General features: G+C 41.2%; 1 protein-coding gene across 2 annotated transcripts in view; it reads right to left on the bottom strand.

Annotated features, from left to right (window-relative positions):
* reln (reelin) overlaps nt 1–20000 on the bottom strand; it is a 157290-nt gene that overhangs the window by 62096 nt on the left and 75194 nt on the right. For both annotated transcript variants that reach the window (XM_084409692.1, XM_084409691.1), the window contains exons 5-14: nt 15539–15571; nt 14904–14982; nt 14703–14799; nt 14296–14347; nt 11797–11893; nt 10078–10306; nt 9143–9288; nt 4735–4886; nt 3063–3178; nt 2206–2414 (exon numbers count right to left, since the gene is read on the bottom strand). In XM_084409692.1, the coding sequence (XP_084265818.1) occupies nt 2206–2414; nt 3063–3178; nt 4735–4886; nt 9143–9288; nt 10078–10306; nt 11797–11893; nt 14296–14347; nt 14703–14799; nt 14904–14982; nt 15539–15571 (1210 nt within the window). The remainder of the gene's footprint in view (nt 1–2205; nt 2415–3062; nt 3179–4734; nt 4887–9142; nt 9289–10077; nt 10307–11796; nt 11894–14295; nt 14348–14702; nt 14800–14903; nt 14983–15538; nt 15572–20000) is intronic.

Genomic DNA, 20000 nt, shown 5'->3' with positions numbered 1-20000 from the left:
CTATTCTATTCTATTCTATTCTATTCTATTCTATTCTATTCTATTCTATTCTGTTCTGTTTAATTCTACTCTCCTTGTTCTCCCTATTCTGTTCTTTCTATTCTGTTCTTTCTATTCTGTTCTTTTTTTGTATTCTGATGTTTATAATCTGTTCTGTTCTATTCTATTCCATTCTGTACTTTTCTATTCTATTCTATTTTGTTCTTTTTTGTTCTGTCCTTTTCTATTCTACTCTATTTTAGTCTGGTATGTTTTATTCTACTCTCCTTGTTCTCTTCCATTCTATTCTATTATACTCTATTCTATTCTATTCTATTCTATTCTATTCTGTGATGTTCTGTTTTATTCTATTGTATTCTGTTATCTTCTTTTCTGTTCTAATATATTCTATTATATTCTGTGCTGTTCTATTTTTTGTATTCTGTTCTCTTTTAGAGATTCTCTTTATTATATTCTGTTATGGGTTAGGGTTAGTTCTGTTCTGTTCTGTTCTTTTCTGATGTTTATATTCTGTTCTGTTCTGTTCCATTCTGTACTTTTCTATTCTATTCTATTCTATTCTATTCTATTCTATTCTATTCTATTCTATTCTATTTAGATATTTTCTATTCTGTTCTTTTTTGTTCTGTTCTTTTCAATTCTACTCTATTTTAGTCTGTTCTGTTTTATTCTACTCTCCTTGTTCTCCCTATTCTGTTCTTTCTATTCTGTTCTTTTTTTGTATTCTGTTCTCTTTTAGAGATTATCTTTATTATATTCTGTTATGGGTTAGGGTTAGTTCTGTTCTGTTCTTTTCAGTTCTGTTCTATTCTTTTCTGATATTTATATTCTGTTCTGTTCTATTCTATTCCATTCTGTACTTTTCTACTCTATTCTATTCTATTTAGTTATTTCTTTTTTGTTCTGTCCTTTTCTATTCTACTCTATTCTATTCTATTCTGTGATATTATGTTTTATTCTATTGTATTCTGTTCTCTTCTTTTCTGTTCTAATATATTCAATTATATTCTGTGCTGTTCTATTTTTTGTATTCTGTTCTCTTTTAGAGATTCTCTTTATTATATTCTGTTATGGGTTAGGGTTAGTTCTGTTCTGTTCTGTTCTTTTCTGATGTTTATATTCTGTTCTGTTCTGTTCCATTCTGTACTTTTCTATTCTATTCTATTCTATTCTATTCTGTGATATTATGTTTTATTCTATTGTATTCTGTTCTCTTCTTTTCTGTTCTAATATATTCAGTATATATATATATATAAATATATTCTGTACTGTTCTATTTTTTGTATTCTGTTCTCTTTTCTATTCTATTCCGTTATGGGTTAGGGTTATGGTTCTGTTCTGTTGTTTTCTATTCTATTCTATTTTATTCTATTCTATTTTGTTCTTTTTTGTTCTGTCCTTTTTTGTTCTGTCCTTTTTTATTCTATATATTTTAGTCTGTTATGTTTTATTCTACTCTCCTTGTTCTCTTCCATTCTATTGTACTCTATTCTATTCTATTCTATTCTGATATGTTTATATTCTGTTCTGTTCTATTCTATTCCATTCTGTACCTTTCTATTCTATTCTATTCTATTTTGTTATTTTCTATTCTGTTCTTTTTTGTTCTGTCCTTTTCTATTCTACTCTATTTTAGTCTGTTCTGATTTATTCTGCTCTTTTCGTTCTCTTCAATTCTATTCTACTCTACTCTATAATATTCTGTTCTGTTCTCTTCTTTTCTGTTCCAATCTAATCTATTCTGTTCTGTTTTGTTTTGTTTTGTTCTGTTCTTTTCAATTATATTCTGTTATTTTCTATTCTATTGTCTTCTATTCTATTCTGTTCTATTATTCCTATTCTATTCAGTGGTGTCCTGTTATGTTCTGTGTATTATATTCTGTTCTCTTTTCTATTCTATTCTATTCTTTTTTATTCTATTTTATTCTATTGTTATTTTCTTTTCTGTTCTATTTTATTCTCTATTGTTACAGAAGAGATTATGACAGAATGCTGGTGTGTGTGTATGTGTGTGTGTGTGTGTGTGTGCGCTGCACCTGTTGGCCGGCTGATACGCGTCGCAGCCAAGGTTGATGGAGAACTGCACCAGGTGTGTGTGTGTGTGTGTGTGTGTTGGCCGGCTGATACGCGCCACAGCCGAGGTTGATGGAGAACTGCACCAGGTGTGTGTGTGTGTGTGTGTGTGTGTGTGTGTGAGCACCGCACCTGTTGGCCGGCTGATACGCGCCGCAGCCGAGGTTGATGGAGAACTGCACCAGGTGTGTGTTTGCGCCGGGCAGCACCGGCAGCAGCTGAACGAAGTCCAGAGCCCAAACATGACGCTTCGCCCCGCCGTGAGATTTCTGCTCCAGACAGAACTGAGTGGCTGCAGTCTGGAGCTCTGTGGGCAAACCAACGGACACAACTGTGGGAGTCTGGAAAGAGCAAAGACATGTCGAGGACGTCTGAATGAATGTGATATCAGAGGAAAGAGAAACACCATACATTCCAAACAGAACATGCAACTGTTGAAAATGGTTACTTTAAACAGGACCTGTTATGCCCTTTTACAGAGTCTTGATGTTGTTTCAGGCTCTACTAGAACAGGTTTTCCTGCTTGAATGTTGATTATTTTCCTCATATTCTCCATTGTTGCGGCTCCTCTCTTCCCAGTCTGTCAGTAACGCTCTGTTTACTTCCTGTCTCTATGAAGCCCCTCCTTCTGAAAAGCACACTGTGCTCTGATTGGTCGGCTGGAGCAGTGTGTTGTGATTGGCCGAGTGCTTCGAGTGTGTTTGGGAAATGCCCCGCCCCTTACCATAACCACCAGTTTAACACACTACTAACTAACTCAATCAGGCCCCACCCCTTTATTCTGCGTATGAATTATTATAATGAGGAATATTGTGACGTGTTTGTTCCTGGAAGAAACTCAAGACTACAGTGGAGGCGTTTCAGGAGTTCAGAAACACTGACACTGATATAGAGGATACAGCAACATTACACACTAAAGACAGATGAATATGGGAAGAAGCAGAACAGGTCGTCTTTAAATCTGTACAAACACTACATAAGATCTATACCCTGTAGGCGGAGTATGGCAGAATGTCCAGAAGCACATGATCTTTCCTGCCCTCTGAGCGGCCAAAGAGGACGACGTTATTCTTGCTGGATTCTCCAGGGTCGCAGCCTCCAGCACCTGCAGAACACACAGATCCCAATACTGAACACACAGACACTCTCAATGACAAATGCAGAACAGTTAGTTCATGACCTCAAGGCTAGATTATTGTAATGCTCTACTGGGTGGTTGCCCTGCACGCTTAATAAACAAACTACAGCTGGTCCAAAACGCAGCAGCTCGAGTTCTTACCAGAACCAGGAAGTATGACCATATTAGCCCGGTTCTGTCAACACTGCACTGGCTCCCTATTAAACATCGTATACATTTTAAAATATTGCTGATTACTTACAAAGCACTAAATGGTTTAGCTTCCCAGTGCTTGAGCGAGCTCTTAACGCATTATAGTCCTTCACATCTATTGTGATAATTCTGGCCAGTTGATAATACCTAGAATATCAAAATCGACTGCTGGCGGTAGATCCTTTTCCTATTTAGCACCAAAACTCTGGAACAGTCTTCCTACCACTGTCCGGGAAGCAGACACACTCTGTCAGTTCAAAGCTAGACTAAAAACACATCTCTTTGACCTAGCATACACATAACACATTATAGACTTCTATAATTCAATGTTAGGCTGCATAGATCAGGTCAGCCGGAACCGGGAACACTTCCCATAAATCCTGATGTACTCGTTACATCATAAGAAGAATGGCGTCTACACTAATATTAGTCTCTCTCTTTATCCTGAGGTTTACCGCAGTCCGCCGGATCCAGGCCGTATCCAGATCTGATGAAGGACCTGCGCCTGGACACACCCACACACACACACACACACACACACACACACACCCCAGATCTGATGAAGGACCTGCGCCTGGACACACCCACACACACACACACACACACACACACACACACACACTCCAGATCTGATGAAGGACCTGTGCCTGGACACACACACAAACCAGTCCTGAAGTGTCCACTAGTCTCTCCTTCTTCCCTTTTCCTCTGTACAGATAAAACTTAATCAAAATGATTCCAGTTCGCATGGATACGACTAAACATTCTGTATTATGCATGCCAGACAAGTAATTTGGCGATGTCAGTTTGTAAAGAAAGATGTATATATTCAAATGTGCATACCTATAGACTAAACGCGTAATATGCACGTCCACACTGTCACGTTTTTGAAGTTTACACGGAGATGATACGTTTTTCAAAATTGGACCCTGTTTCAAGGTTTGCATTCTCGAGCCACCAAACACTGTTGTGTAAATGAACGGCCAGAACACGTTAAGTTTTCTGTTTTCAGTTGAAATGGTGTCGTATTAGTGGGCCCTAAGTTAATAACTAATGATCGTTGTGACGGAAGTGAATCAATCAATCTAAACTAACTTTATCTGGACAATAACTTTATTCTAGATCTGCTGTAAAGCCTAAACAATCTCTGTTACTGTAATCTCCTGTTATCACTGTAAAGCTGCTGTGAAACACTCTATATTGTTAAAGCGCTGTATAAATGAAGGTGACTTGACTTGACTTGACTTGACTTGACACTGAACACACAGACACTGAACACACACGGCAGCAGGAAGATAATGCGCATGAACAAGTGCCAGAGCAAGACGTACCCATGGTGAAGTGGAATCGCAGGTTTCCGTAGGCGCTGGTGTTCAGGAATGGAGTGCAAACCTTCCTCTGTCCGTCTCCGAGAAAGACGAGCGCTAATCCGGACTCCACCTCTCCACACTGAGCTCCGTACTCCGCTCCGTACACCTCCCATCTGCAGATCAACAGCACACACACCTCATCAACACACACCTCATCAACAACACACACCTCAACACACTCCTCATCAACACACTCCTCATCAACACACACCTCATCAACACACACCTCATCAACACACACTCCTCATCAACACACTCCTCATCAACACACTCCTCATCAACACACACTCCTCATCAACACACACCTCATCAACACACACCTCATCAACACACTCCTCATCAACACACTCCTCATCAACACACACCTCATCAACACACTCCTCATCAACACACTCTTCATCAACACACACCTCATCAACACACTCCTCATCAACACACTCCTCATCAACACACTCCTCATCAACACACTCCTCATCAACACACTCCTCATCAACACACTCCTCATCAACACACTCCTCATCAACACACTCCTCATCAACACACACCTCATCAACACACTCCTCATCAACACACTCCTCATCAACACACTCCTCATCAACACACACCTCATCAACACACTCCTCATCAACACACACCTCATCAACACACACCTCATCAACACACACCTCATCAACACACACCTCATCAACACACTCCTCATCAACACACACCTCATCAACACACACCTCAACACACTCCTCATCAACACACTCCTCATCAACACACACCTCATCAACACACTCCTCATCAACACACTTCTCATCAACACACTCCTCAACACACTCCTCATCAACACACTCCTCATCAACACACTCCTCATCAACACAAACCTCATCAACACACTCCTCATCAACACACTCCTCATCAACACACACCTCATCAACACACTCTTCATCAACACACTCCTCATCAACACACTCCTCATCAACACACTCCTCATCAACACACTCCTCATCAACACACACTCCTCATCAACACACACCTCATCAACACACTCCTCATCAACACACTCCTCATCAACACACTCCTCATCAACACAAACCTCATCAACACACTCCTCATCAACACACACCTCATCAACACACTCTTCATCAACACACTCCTCATCAACACACACCTCATCAACACACTCCTCATCAACACACTCCTCATCAACACACTCCTCATCAACACAAACCTCATCAACACACTCCTCATCAACACACTCCTCATCAACACACTCCTCATCAACACACACCTCATCAACACACTCCTCATCAACACACTCCTCATCAACACACTCCTTCCTCATCAACACACTCCTCATCAACACACACCTCATCAACACACTCCTCATCAACACACTCCTCATCAACACACACCTCATCAACACACTCCTCATCAACACACACCTCATCAACACACTCCTCATCAACACACTTCTCATCAACACACTCCTCAACACACTCCACATCAACACACTCCTCATCAACACACTCCTCATCAACACAAACCTCATCAACACACTCCTCATCAACACACTCCTCATCAACACACTCCTCATCAACACACTCTTCATCAACACACTCCTCATCAACACACTCCTCATCAACACACTCCTCATCAACACACTCCTCATCAACACACTCCTCATCAACACACACCTCATCAACACACTCCTCATCAACACACTCCTCATCAACACACACCTCATCAACACACTCCTCATCAACACACTCTTCATCAACACACTCCTCATCAACACACTTCTCATCAACACACACCTCAACACACTCCTCATCAACACACTCCTCATCAACACACACCTCAACAACACACACCTCAACACACTCCTCATCAACACACACCTCATCAACACACACCTCAACACACTCCTCATCAACACACACCTCAACACACTCCTCATCAACACACTCCACATCAACACACACCTCAACACACTCCTCATCAACACACACCTCAACACACTCCTCATCAACACACACCTCAACACACTCCTCATCAACACACTCCTCATCAACACACTCCTCATCAACACACTCCTCAACACACTCCTCAACACACTCCTCAACACACTCCTCATCAACACACACTCCTCATCAACACACACCTCATCAACACACACCTCAACACACTCCTCATCAACACACTCCTCATCAACACACACCTCAACACACTCCTCATCAACACACACCTCAACACACTCCTCATCAACACACACCTCAACACACTCCTCATCAACACACTCCTCATCAACACACTCCTCATCAACACACACCTCAACACACTCCTCATCAACACACTCCTCATCAACACACTCCTCATCAACACACACCTCATCAACACACACCTCAACACACTCCTCATCAACACACACCTCATCAACACACACCTCATCAACACACTCCTCATCAACACACACCTCAACACACTCCTCATCAACACACACCTCATCAACACACTCCTCATCAACACACACCTCAACACACTCCTCATCAACACACACCTCATCAACACACTCCTCATCAACACACACCTCATCAACACACTCCTCATCAACACACACCTCATCAACACACACTCCTCATCAACACACACTCCTCATCAATACACACCTCATCAACACACACTCCTCATCAACACACACTCCTCATCAACACACACTCCTCATCAACACACACCTCATCAACACACTCCTCATCAACACACACCTCATCAACACACTCCTCATCAACACACTCCTCATCAACACACACCTCATCAACACACACTCCTCATCAACACACACTCCTCATCAATACACACCTCATCAACACACACTCCTCATCAACACACACTCCTCATCAACACACACTCCTCATCAACACACTCCTCATCAACACACACCTCATCAACACACTCCTCATCAACACACACTCCTCATCAACACACACCTCATCAACACACTCCTCATCAACACACACCTCATCAACACACACCTCATCAACACACTCCTCATCAACACACTCCTCATCAACACACACCTCATCAACACACTCCTCATCAACACACACCTCATCAACACACACCTCATCAACACACTCCTCATCAACACACTCCTCATCAACACACACTCCTCATCAACACACACCTCATCAACACACTCCTCATCAACACACACCTCATCAACACACACCTCATCAACACACACCTCATCAACACACTCCTCATCAACACACACCTCATCAACACACTCCTCATCAACACACACCTCATCAACACACACCTCATCAACACACACCTCATCAACACACACTCCTCATCAACACACACCTCATCAACACACACTCCTCATCAACACACACCTCATCAACACACACCTCATCAACACACACTCCTCATCAACACACACTCCTCATCAACACACACCTCATCAACACACACTCCTCATCAACACACACTCCTCATCAACACACACCTCATCAACACACACCTCATCAACACACACTCCTCATCAACACACTCCTCATCAACACACTCCTCATCAACACACACTCCTCATCAACACACACCTCATCAACACACTCCTCATCAACACACACCTCATCAACACACACCTCATCAACACACACCTCATCAACACACTCCTCATCAACACACTCCTCATCAACACACACTCCTCATCAACACACACCTCATCAACACACTCTTCATCAACACACACCTCATCAACACACTCCTCATCAACACACACCTCATCAACACACTCCTCATCAACACACACCTCATCAACACACTCCTCATCAACACACTCCTCATCAACACACACTCCTCATCAACACACTCCTCATCAACACACACTCCTCATCAACACACACCTCATCAACACACTCTTCATCAACACACACCTCATCAACACACTCCTCATCAACACACACCTCATCAACACACACCTCATCAACACACTCCTCATCAACACACTCCTCATCAACACACTCCTCATCAACACACACTCCTCATCAACACACTCCTCATCAACACACTCCTCATCAACACACACTCCTCATCAACACACACCTCATCAACACACACTCCTCATCAACACACTCCTCATCAACACACACTCCTCATCAACACACACTCCTCATCAACACACACCTCATCAACACACACTCCTCATCAACACACCCACACTCTCTTTCGATTGGCTGTGATTTGTGATTGATTTGGTTGCGGGTGCAGTGCGTTTGCAGAGAGACTCCGCCCACACTCTCTTCTGATTGGCTGTGATTTTGGAATGATCTGCCTCAAAGCAATGCCAGAGTTATTTGCGTTGGATCATAAGCCTTACCCAGTCAGAGGACTCTCGAAGTCTTCCTCCCAGTAACTGCGGCCCTCTTCCCGGTGCAGGTCCACGTCACGCGTGGAGGCGAAGCTGTGCTCCAGCCCTTCTCCACCATGGAAATACAGGGAGTTTCCCTCCGACTGACACGCATGCTGTTGAGTGAATCGAGAGGAAGAGTTGCAGAGGTTTCTGACAAAACTGCATAAATAAAGTGCCGACGCTGAAGAAATGAGCGTCTGCCTCGATTCAAAGCCGTCCCTGGTGAAAAGAGGCGCACTGGATGTGCACTTGTAGTGTACTTCAAATCTTAAAAAGTATATCTTTAAAAACTGCACTTGCAGATAATGCAATATTAATGAAATAAAAGGCCACTTAAAGAGCACACTTTCAGAACTGTCTCTTAACACACTTTAAAAAGTGCACCTTTTTAATAATGTCAAATTAAGTTGAACTTTGAAGAACATTTTAAATTGTTACGCAAAAAGACGTGCACTTATTGTTGATGCGTTGACTAAAATACTGAAGTTGATTATAATTTAAACTAGTGTCTTTTTCGATATTTACATTTCAAGTTAATATTTTAAATGTCTAAAATCGCAACATCATCATTACAAATGTTTAATTATAAATATATTATTTACCAACATTCATTACCCCATTGGACTATTAGACATGGTGTCATATTTTTGTAACTTGTTCATTTTTGCAAATCATTTTTTTCTTATTAAATAATCTTGCAATGCAAACCATTCGTTTGCATGTGTAATCCTCTTTAAGTCACGGTGGGTAACGAGCAGGCCGTGACAGTATGAATTCAGACTATAATACATTCTCATCTAATTGCAATTAACATGAGTGTCAATTAAGTGTCTGAAAACATTACATCTAGTTCACACTTAAATATAGCGTTTCATTATTGGCATAACAAGCTCTTTTGTGACCTTGACGGTGGCTCCTGGGAAGAAGAGCCAGTTGGCCGTGTCCAGCGGGTCCAGGTTGTCCTCCAGCAGCGGCGGCCGCTCAGCGCCGTTCAGAACCAGTATGTTGTCCAGACCCCAGCAGGACTCGTATCCGTCGGGCCCCGGGGCCGGCTCCTGGCTCCAGCGCAGATGCCTCCAGCGCAGATGCAGCGGCACCAGATGAACCACAGTACTGGTGTTAGTGGGAGCCCTGCCAGACCAGAACGACAACACTGTCAGATCCACACACAAGAGCTTGTGTCTTTCACACACGCGTGAATCATTCGAGCTGTGAGTGTGTGGCAGTGGTGTAAAGTAATGGAGTTACTGTACCCTTACCAGTCAGGGATCACTGGTGATCCCAGATTATTTTAGTTCAAAATATGTTTGAGCTTATATATCTCAATATTAATAACAGTCTGGTTAATTTTGAGTCTTGAACTATAAACTCTCAAGTGTTGGCTTTCTAAATGTATGTGTGTTATGTTTCTATTCAGAATTACTTAAGAGCAGTAACCTTTTTATTTTGGGCATTTCATGTATGCAGCACTTGCCAAAATTGGGGGTGACTGAGAAGGGGTTAAGTATCTTTTTGGCTACTTTGTAGTTTTACTATATTAGCAACTCTTAAGGCCCGTTCACACCAAGCACGATAACTATAAAGATAACGATAAAGATATAATTCTAAAAATCGTTCTCCATATTAAAGAATAACAGAGTTCACACCACAACTATAACGATAAAGATATGAGGAACGATATCGTTGGGATCACTTTCAGAACGATTTTTTTCCAGCTGTCAAACGATAAAACACTGACGGGCAATCAGAATCCATTCTAATTTAAAGGTCTCGCGCATTTAAAATGGGGCGCGCGCGTGCTTAGAATAAAAAGACCGTTATCGGTCGTTGGTGTGGACGCATATCTTTATCGTTATCTTTATAGTTATCGTGCTTGGTGTGAACGGGCCTTTAGTAGGCTATGCTTATTACTCTCTACTTGACTACATTTTTGAATAAGTAAATGTACTTTTTACTCCACTAAATTTGTGATGAGTTACAGTTACACATTACACGTAACTTTTTCTGCAGCAGTTTCTCTCTGCTATAAAGAAGCGATATCTAAGGGCATTGAAGTGTGTTTTGCCTTTACTCTCCCAAACTGGTTCACAAGGCTACTTTACATGGATGCGAGTGCATTAGCTGGTAGTTGTGAATCACAGGTGTTTCATATATGAGATCAGGCCGAAACCAGCACATCAAGTGCAAGTAGACTTTGATTATTTAATTTTACTTTAAATTTAAGTTTACTTATGTCCCTTTTGTGCACTTGAGCTTGAGAGTTTGTAAACGTTTAAGAGGGTGTTGTGTTGACCTTTATTTATTGCAATATTTAGGCGTTCAGTTTTATTTTTATTTTAGAAAATAAACACGATTTCTCATCTTACAAATCAGTTTGTTATTTTCACTGGCATGTCTCTTAGGTGTCAAGGTGCATCTCTGAGCCTACATTCAGAATGAGTAAAATACTTAAGTACTGTTAACATCAGACACTCTAAGACTTTTACTCAAGTCGTATTGAAATCGGTGACATAACTTGTAATGGAGTCATTTTCGCATCTGTACTTTTACGCAAGTATGGTTTTAAGGTACTCTTTACACCTCTGGAGTGTGGGATCCGTGTCCTAAAATAAGATAAAAACCTGATCTTTTCCAAGGTTATCCAGTCATCAGAGGTGTTCAGACCGCAGGAGACGATGATACTGGGGTCTGAGTAACTGAACCGACACGAACCGGATCCTGAGGAACACAAACACAAACTCATGAACCATTGCTCCGCTCCATAACCACATACAGAAAACATTCAGCTGCATGAACAAACCCTGTTTTCCAGCACAAACATCTAAACACACTTAAATCAAGATACATTTACTGGAGAAGCAACATGACTGAAGATAGTAAGACTTGTTTTCTAGAAAAATGCATCAAACTGAAGTGAGTTTGTGCTTAAAACAAGACAAATGTTGAGAATATTTGGAAACCTTTCATATCCTTTATCTTCAAACTCTGATTTTAGTAATATAATGAATAAGGTAGAAGGACATGAAATAGCTTGATTCCCAACTTATTTTCACATTTTCTTGCTACCAAACCATTAATCATTTTTTAACTAAATTACCCCTTTTTGTATCATGATTTGCTTCTATTGTATGCAAGAGTATTTCCAACTCTTCTTTATGTATAGCTAACTGAATTTAATTCTGTGCCTTTTTTTCTTTTCTTTTTTTCTTTTGGGTGTGTTTAATCTTTTTCTTTTATTTCTGTCAGGACCACTATCGTCAAATACGATTGACAATTAGCATACAGTTAGGATTGGCGGTATGGTTCTGTTCTGGTTACGACTGTAACCCTAGTTCCCTGAGTAGGGAACGAGACGCTACGTCGATGACGCTTTGGGAACGAGATTGCCATCGTTGTGTTAAAACTGTCATTACATGAGAACTCTAGAACTGGGGGTATCCATGTCTAGGTCTTAAATCTGACACACGTGACTGGCGAAGATCAGCTCGCTGCATCACAAACTTCTTGAAGGGACATCCCAGAAATTAGGGTCATGGAGGCCGCCATACCCCTAGTAGAATGGGCTCTAGTGGCCAAAGGTGAAGGCTGGCCCACAACCTCATATGCAAGAGAGATAGCCTTGACTATCCATTTGCTAACAGTCTGTTTGGATGCAGGAAGGCCTTTTTTAGGAGACCCAAAGAACACCAGTAGCTGATCAGACTTTCTCCACAGGGCAGCTCTGTGGACGTAAGTGTCCAGTGCCCTGACTTGACAGATGAGGTTTAATTTCTCCTGGTCTTGATCTTTAAAGGGAGGAGGACAGAACGCCTGCAGTACGATAGGCCGTGGTGCATTGGTTGGAACCTTTGGTACATATCCTGGTTTCAGATAGAGGAACGCTTTGACCATCCCGGGAGCAAACTCAAGGCACGAAGGAGATACCGATAGGGCCTGAAGATCTCCTACTCTTTTTAGTGAAGAAATTGCTGGAAGGAACACAGTTTTGGGTGTCAGAAACTTTTCTGAGACAGAATCAAGAGGCTTGAAAGAAGCAGCCGATAAACCTTCTAGAACAAGAGCCAGATCCCAAGCTGGAACTCTGGTACGAACTGCAGGCCTCAGCTTCAGGGTGCCATGAAGAAAACGTATTATCAGAGGATCTCTCCCGACAGATAAACCCCCCAGGGGGACATGGTAGGTTGCAATGGCCGCAACATAAACCTTCAGTGTGGACGGAGATAACTCTCAAGGAAAACGATCCTGAAGGAACTCAAGTATTGAACCTACAGGGCAATTGACTGGATCCCATTGTCGTAGATTACACCAAGAAGTAAAAACTCTCAATTTCAGGGCGTATAACTTCCTCGTGAGGCCCATTCAATATTCAGCTTAGACACAGCACGAGACAATACCTCCACCAGCTCCTCATACGCTGGGGAAAGTTCTGGCGTTTCATCTTCCACCATTTTGACGCTCAGCACATCTAGTTCCTCGGAAGGAACTGCGGGGTGGGCTTCCGACTCTGGAGAGAGAGCACTGGATCCCATGGGTAAAGGCTGAGAAAGGGCGGGCCCGTCTCAAACCCCACCGTGAGATCGCGATCCCCACGTTAGGAGCTTCGGGCCAGAACCGCAGGGAACGCTCAGCTGAACACCCTCCTCAAAGAGTGCCAGGCGAGAGCAGAGCGGCAGTGCCCACATCACACAAAGTATGTGTGTATCCCCACCCGTGATATAATGAGGGCAAGGAGAAGCACACAACTTGAACGTTTGGACGTCATTATATATATCTGATCGAGCTGTATGATTCTGTGACAGACAACAATAAATACGACAGACAGTTTGTAACACTAAAAGCTAACGGCGGTCAGACCGCGTGTGCTTTTATCCTTTCCTGGCCGTGACGCTCACTCTCGCCACTGGACTAGTTGACACATGTGCCTCAATCACGCGGGGGCGTTCCCAAAGCGTCACTGACGCAGCGCGAGTTCCCTCGAAAGGGAACAAGATTATTTTCCTTATGTTATGCATGTGCAGTATCTTGACTGAAGAATGTTTAGATATTTGTACTGTAAAATAAGACAGAAACTGAGGAAGAGCATATAGCTTGATGTCTGTCAGAGAGATGGTGACGCTCACCTAAAGCAAACTGCAGGACTGACGCTGCGCTCATGTTCAGAGCCACCGAGGTCTGAAACAGATGACAACATCACACAGGAATCATGTGTTAGTATATGAAGACTACAGACGAATTACAGCACTATATGAAGACAGAACCGTCTCTGGTGGCGTGGCGCAACTGCATGGTTTTTGTTTTATTGATATGTAAATTGATCAAACTGATTGTATAATTTCTTGTATTATATTCTGTTGAGTGTGTCACAGTAACATCCATATGACAGTGATATCCAGATATAATATAGTGCATTATGTGGTTAGTGAACCTCATGTAATCAGTTAAAGAGACTCACGAATGGAATGGAAAAACCAAGCGAAGTATATTTTGTATATTCACTCGATTTCATCTGTTTTTATAGGACAGTTACCAGATCTCTCTGTCCGAAGGGCTCGCAGAAGGTCACGGCTCTCCCGTGCATGAGCGCTCCACACTGCTCTCCCACCTCACAGTTACTGCAGTCCGACCTGAGACAACGAAACACTCATCTCACTGCTGTCTTTATGCACTAATACAACATACCAGCAGGAACAGGGAAGCAGCTTCACTGCTAAAGAAGAGCGTCACCCACCAGATACTGAGATTCAGCTCTTCCTGTGTGTTGTGTTCGAAATCATCTCGGAGAACAGCGTGATCACCATCAACCACAGCTGGAGAGAGAAGAGACAGAGCAACAGTGAGAGAGAGTGTGTGTGTGTGTGTGTGTGTGTGTGTGTGTGTGTGTGTGTGTGTGTGTGTGTGTGTGTGTGTGTGTGTGTGTGTGTGTGTGTGAGAGTGTGTGTATGTGTGTGTCAGTGTGTGTCAGTGTGTGTGAGTGTGTGTGTGTGTGTGTGTGTGTGTGTGTGTGTGTGTGTGTGTGTGTGTGTGTGTGTGTGTGTGTGTGAGAGTGTGTGTATGTGTGTGTCAGTGTGTGTGAGTGTGTGTGTGTGTGTGTGTGTGTGTGTGTGTGTGTGTGTGTGTGTGTGTGTGTGTGTGTGTGTGTGTGTGTGTGCGAGTGTGTGTGTGAGTGTGTGTGTGTGTGTGTGTGTGTGTGTGTGTGTGTGTGTCAGTGTGTGTGAGTGTGTGTGAGTGTGTGTGTGTGTGTGTGTGTGTGTGAGTGTGTGTGTGTGTGTGTGTGTGTGTGTGTGTGTGTGTGTGTGTGTGTGTGTGTGTGTGTGTGTGTGTGTGTGTGTGTGAGAGTGTCAGTGTGTGTGTGTGTTTGCTCACCTAGACTGGGCCGCAGAGGAGATTCAGTGGGAGCTTATACAGACAGACAGAAAGAAAGACAAAAACTTATTTCACATGGAACATTTCTACTGGTGCACATTAAGACTTAATTTGCATAAATAAATGAGAACGTCTGTTATGGAACTTTGTACATGCGGTGGACATTTAATCTTCTTCAATCGTGACTCTATTCTGTAAGCGACACAGAGGATTGAAATATTCTGATCCTCAGACTCTTTCTGTAATGTCAGTTAAACTGTTTGACCTCTCTCTCTCTCTCTCTCTCTGTCTCTCTAGCTCTCTCTCTCTCTCTCTCTCTCTCTCTCTCTCTCTCTATTTCTCTCTCTCTCTCTCTCTCTCTCTTGCTTTGCATGCTGGGGGTTTGGGTTATGGGAGCAATAAACGGGTGAGAAGAGCGACTTGGGTTTTTTTCTTCTATTTTTCTAGCTACTTTATTTATTTTGTTTTTATTTATCTATTTTTCCTTTATGTTTTCTTTTGTTTTGTGTATAATTTGATTTACTTGCATTCGAGTATTATTACGCTTCGGTTTTCGAAAGTTTTTTGACTTCGTGGCGGAGGCCTGAGATGGAGGCTCACCCGAGTGGGGGTGTAGCCTCGGTCTCGCTTCGCCATGGAGTCAGGTGTGTACCCGACGCGGATTCAAATGTAGAAGACGTGCTTGTCGCTGTAGGTGAACAAATTGGATACGGGAATATAATTTCAGCGTCAAGGATGAACAAAGCAGTGGTGATTTTCCTTAAAGATGAAAACTTGGTGAGTAAACTAATTGAATCTGGCGTTTGGGTAAATGGAGCGTTTACTGTTGTGTCACCGCTTGTATCGCAATCTGTTAGAGTTACGATTTCTAATGTGCCCCCCTTTATATTGAATAGTGACATTGAAAAAGAATTGTTGAGGTTTGGAAAAATGGCCAGTGAAGTGAAAATGATTCCGTTGAGGTGTAGGAATGAAGCATTGAAACATGTGCTGTCGTTTCGGCGTCAGGTGTTTATGTTTCTTGATCAACAAACACTTGATATTTCTTTCCGAATCAAACATGAGGGTAAATCGTATATGATTTACGCGAGTACCGGAAATTTGAAATGTTTCGAATGCGGAGACGTTGGACATAAAAAGATTGCTTGTCCACATAACAAAACGCAGCCAGAAAATAATGTAAATGATAATGAAGTCATTTCTAGTGTGCAGATTGGTGAAATGGTAGAGTTCAGTGAAGATCCAAATAAAACAACAGTTGATGGAAAAAATAAAGATGAAAATGCAGGTGAAGGGAGGAGTAATCAAAACAGAAATTCAACTGGTAGTTTGGTTCGTGCTGAAAAGAGAGAAAATCCATGTGTAGATGGTAATGATGGCGATAACGAAGACGAAGAGAGTCTTCGTTCTAAGTTATCAAAGGTTGTCAAAAATGACCCACAAAATACTGGACAGATTTGTTTGTCCCAGTTAACTGATGCAGAGGAGCAAGATGACACGGAAGATGATGATAGGTTTTCAGAGACATCGGAAATTCTTTCTCAAATTAGTGAAGATCAATTGTATACTGTAAATGAGGTTAGTGATTTCCTGGACGCGACTTTTGGCAAAACAATAGAGATAAGTGAATTTTTTCCTGATGCAAAAATTTTTTTGCAATCAGTTTTGAAAATTCAACAGACAGCCACTTATGAGGAATTGAGTAGAAGGAAACGATTTAGATTGAAAAAAATTGTAACTAAATTGAGAAGAAAAATGGCCCTTGAAAAAGGTATAACAACTCCTTAATGATTAAATCACTTGGGGTGTTTTCTCTGTTTTTTTCTTTGCTAACCCTTCTTTTTTTCTTTCTTGATCTTTCTTTTCTTCTGATGGGAAGTATTAAGATAGGAACAATTAATATTAATGGAGGAAGGGATGGTAGAAGAAGAGCAGTGTTGAATGAATATATTGAAAATAAGGATATGGATATAATTTTCTTACAAGAGACACATAGTGACATAGCTAATGAGATAGAATGGAAAAAGTGGTGGGGAGGCCATCTTTTCCTAAGTCATGGCACTAATACGACGGGTGGTGTTGCTATCTTGTTCTCGAAGAGAATTGACGTAATTTTTGAATCAAGTGATGAGATAGAGAAGGGTCGAGTTCTGGCTGTTCATGCTAAGTTGTTGGGATTTTCTTTTGTCTTTGTTAATGTCTATGCACCCAATAATGGTGCAGAAAGGATAAAGGTTTTTAAGAATTGTCAAAGTATAATGGGGAGTTATGATAAAAATGCTTGTCTAGTTTTGGGTGGTGACTGGAATTGTACATCAGATTTTAAATTAGACAGAAATGGAGAAGAACCATGCCCTCTTTCTGCTACGTGTTTAAATAAAATAATAAGCAATTTTGATTTATGTGATGTTTGGAGATTACAGCATCCGGTAGAAAAGCAATATACTTGGTCCAAGTCTTCAAGTGACCACATCAGCTTTGCCAGGTTAGATCGTTTTTATATTAATAAAGACTGGTGTAATAGAATTTTGAAGGCCTGTATTTACCCCAGTGGTTTTTCAGATCATCATTTATGTATGATTGTTTTTAATTTACAAAAGACAAGAGGTCATAGCTATTATTGGCATTTTAATGTAAAATTGTTGCAGGATGCCTTCTTTTGTGAAAAATTTCATTTATTTTGGGCAAAATGGAGAGAGCGAAAGACTGATTTTGATGATGTTGTGCATTGGTGGGATGTGGGAAAAGCGCATATTAGGATTTTTTGTCAAAATTATACAGCTAATGCAAGTCATTGTTTTAAAAAAACTGTTATGGAACTGGAAGATGAAATAAAATTAATTGAAAGAAGTCTAATTAACCAAAATGGTGAAGCAACTGAAAGACTGAATGAAAAAAAGAAAGCCTTGTCCTCACTTTTTCATGAGCGGGCTAAGGGAGCTTTAATAAGAGCTCGTTTCCTCTCTCTGAGAGAGATGGATGCACCAAGTTCTTTCTTTTTTAGTTTTGAGAAACGGGAAGGAGCGCGGAAGTCAATGCTACATCTAAAGAAATCAGATGGAACTGTGACAACTAATCCTAAAGAAATGAGGACAATGGCTATTGATTTCTATACAGAACTTTTTTCGGATGGTCCATGTGACATTGGCTGTATGGAGGACCTTTTTAAAGATTTACCAAAGTTGACTGATACACAGAGGAATCAACTGGAGGTTGAAATGGACATTGATGAAGTAACAAAGGCTGTTAATCAGCTATCTAATGGACGCGCACCGGGAATTGATGGACTTCCAGCCGAATTTTATAAACAGTTTTGGTACTTATTAAAAGATGATTTGTTTGATGTTTTTAAATCATCTTATAAGAAAAAAGAGTTACCAACAAGCTGTAAAAGAGCCGTTTTGTCTTTGTTACCAAAGAAAGGTGATCTTGGTCTTTTGAAGAACTGGAGACCAGTGGCAATTTTGTGTACTGACTATAAAATCTTAGCGAAATGTCTTTCAAATAGATTGAAATTGTATTTAGAACATATAGTAAATGAGTATCAAAGTTATTGTATTCCTAACAGAACCATAATGGATAACATTTTTCTTGTTCGTGATATCATTGATATTGCAAAAGGGAATGGTGACAATATTGGAATATTTGCAATTGATCAAGAGAAGGCATTTGATCGAGTCAGTCACTTTTATTTGTTTAGTTCCCTTAAAGCGTTTGGTTTTGGTGATCTTTTATTTCATGGATCAAACTGTTGTATTCTGATGTTTCCACAATGTTGAAGGTAGGAGGAGGGCTAAGTCAACCAGTGTCAGTACGTAGAGGGATTCGACAAGGTTGCCCTTTGTCAGGGATGTTATATTCTTTAGCCATCGAACCTTTGCTTTGTCAATTGGGGATAAATTTAGATGGCCTGCTAATTAAAGAACAAAAAGTTAAACCTAAGTTTTCTGCCTATGCTGATGACGTTACCGTGTTTATCAAAAGTAAAAGAGATGTGTCTGTTTTAGAAGAAGTTTTAAGGAAGTACGAAAATGCCTCATTAGCAAAGGTAAACTGGGAAAAAAGTGAAGGTTTTATTTTAGGGAATTGGTCTGAAGAAGAGCCACCAGTTTTACCAGGAGGTGTGAAATGGGGTAAAGAAGGTTTGAAAATATTGGGTATTTATTTAGGTACTGACAACTATATTCAGAAGAACTGGGAAGGAATGTATGATAAGATGTGTGACCGTTTGTCACGGTGGAAATGGATCCTGCCTCAGTTATCTTTCAGAGGGAGAGTCTTGGTGGCAAATAATTTGGCTGCTTCAGCTCTTTGGCACAAACTAAATGTTTTGAATCCACCTGATGAAGTAGTTCATTTATTGCAAAAGAAAATAAATGATTTCTTTTGGTCCGGTCAGCACTGGGTAAAATCTGCTATTTTATATTTACCAGTCAGTGAAGGTGGACAAGGCCTAATAGAT

This window comes from Rutilus rutilus (genome assembly GCF_951802725.1).
Source record: "Rutilus rutilus genome assembly, chromosome: 5".
NCBI lineage: Eukaryota > Metazoa > Chordata > Actinopteri > Cypriniformes > Leuciscidae > Rutilus > Rutilus rutilus.
The sequence above is the reverse complement of the archived record's forward strand: the minus strand, read 5'-3'. Positions and strand labels throughout refer to the sequence as shown.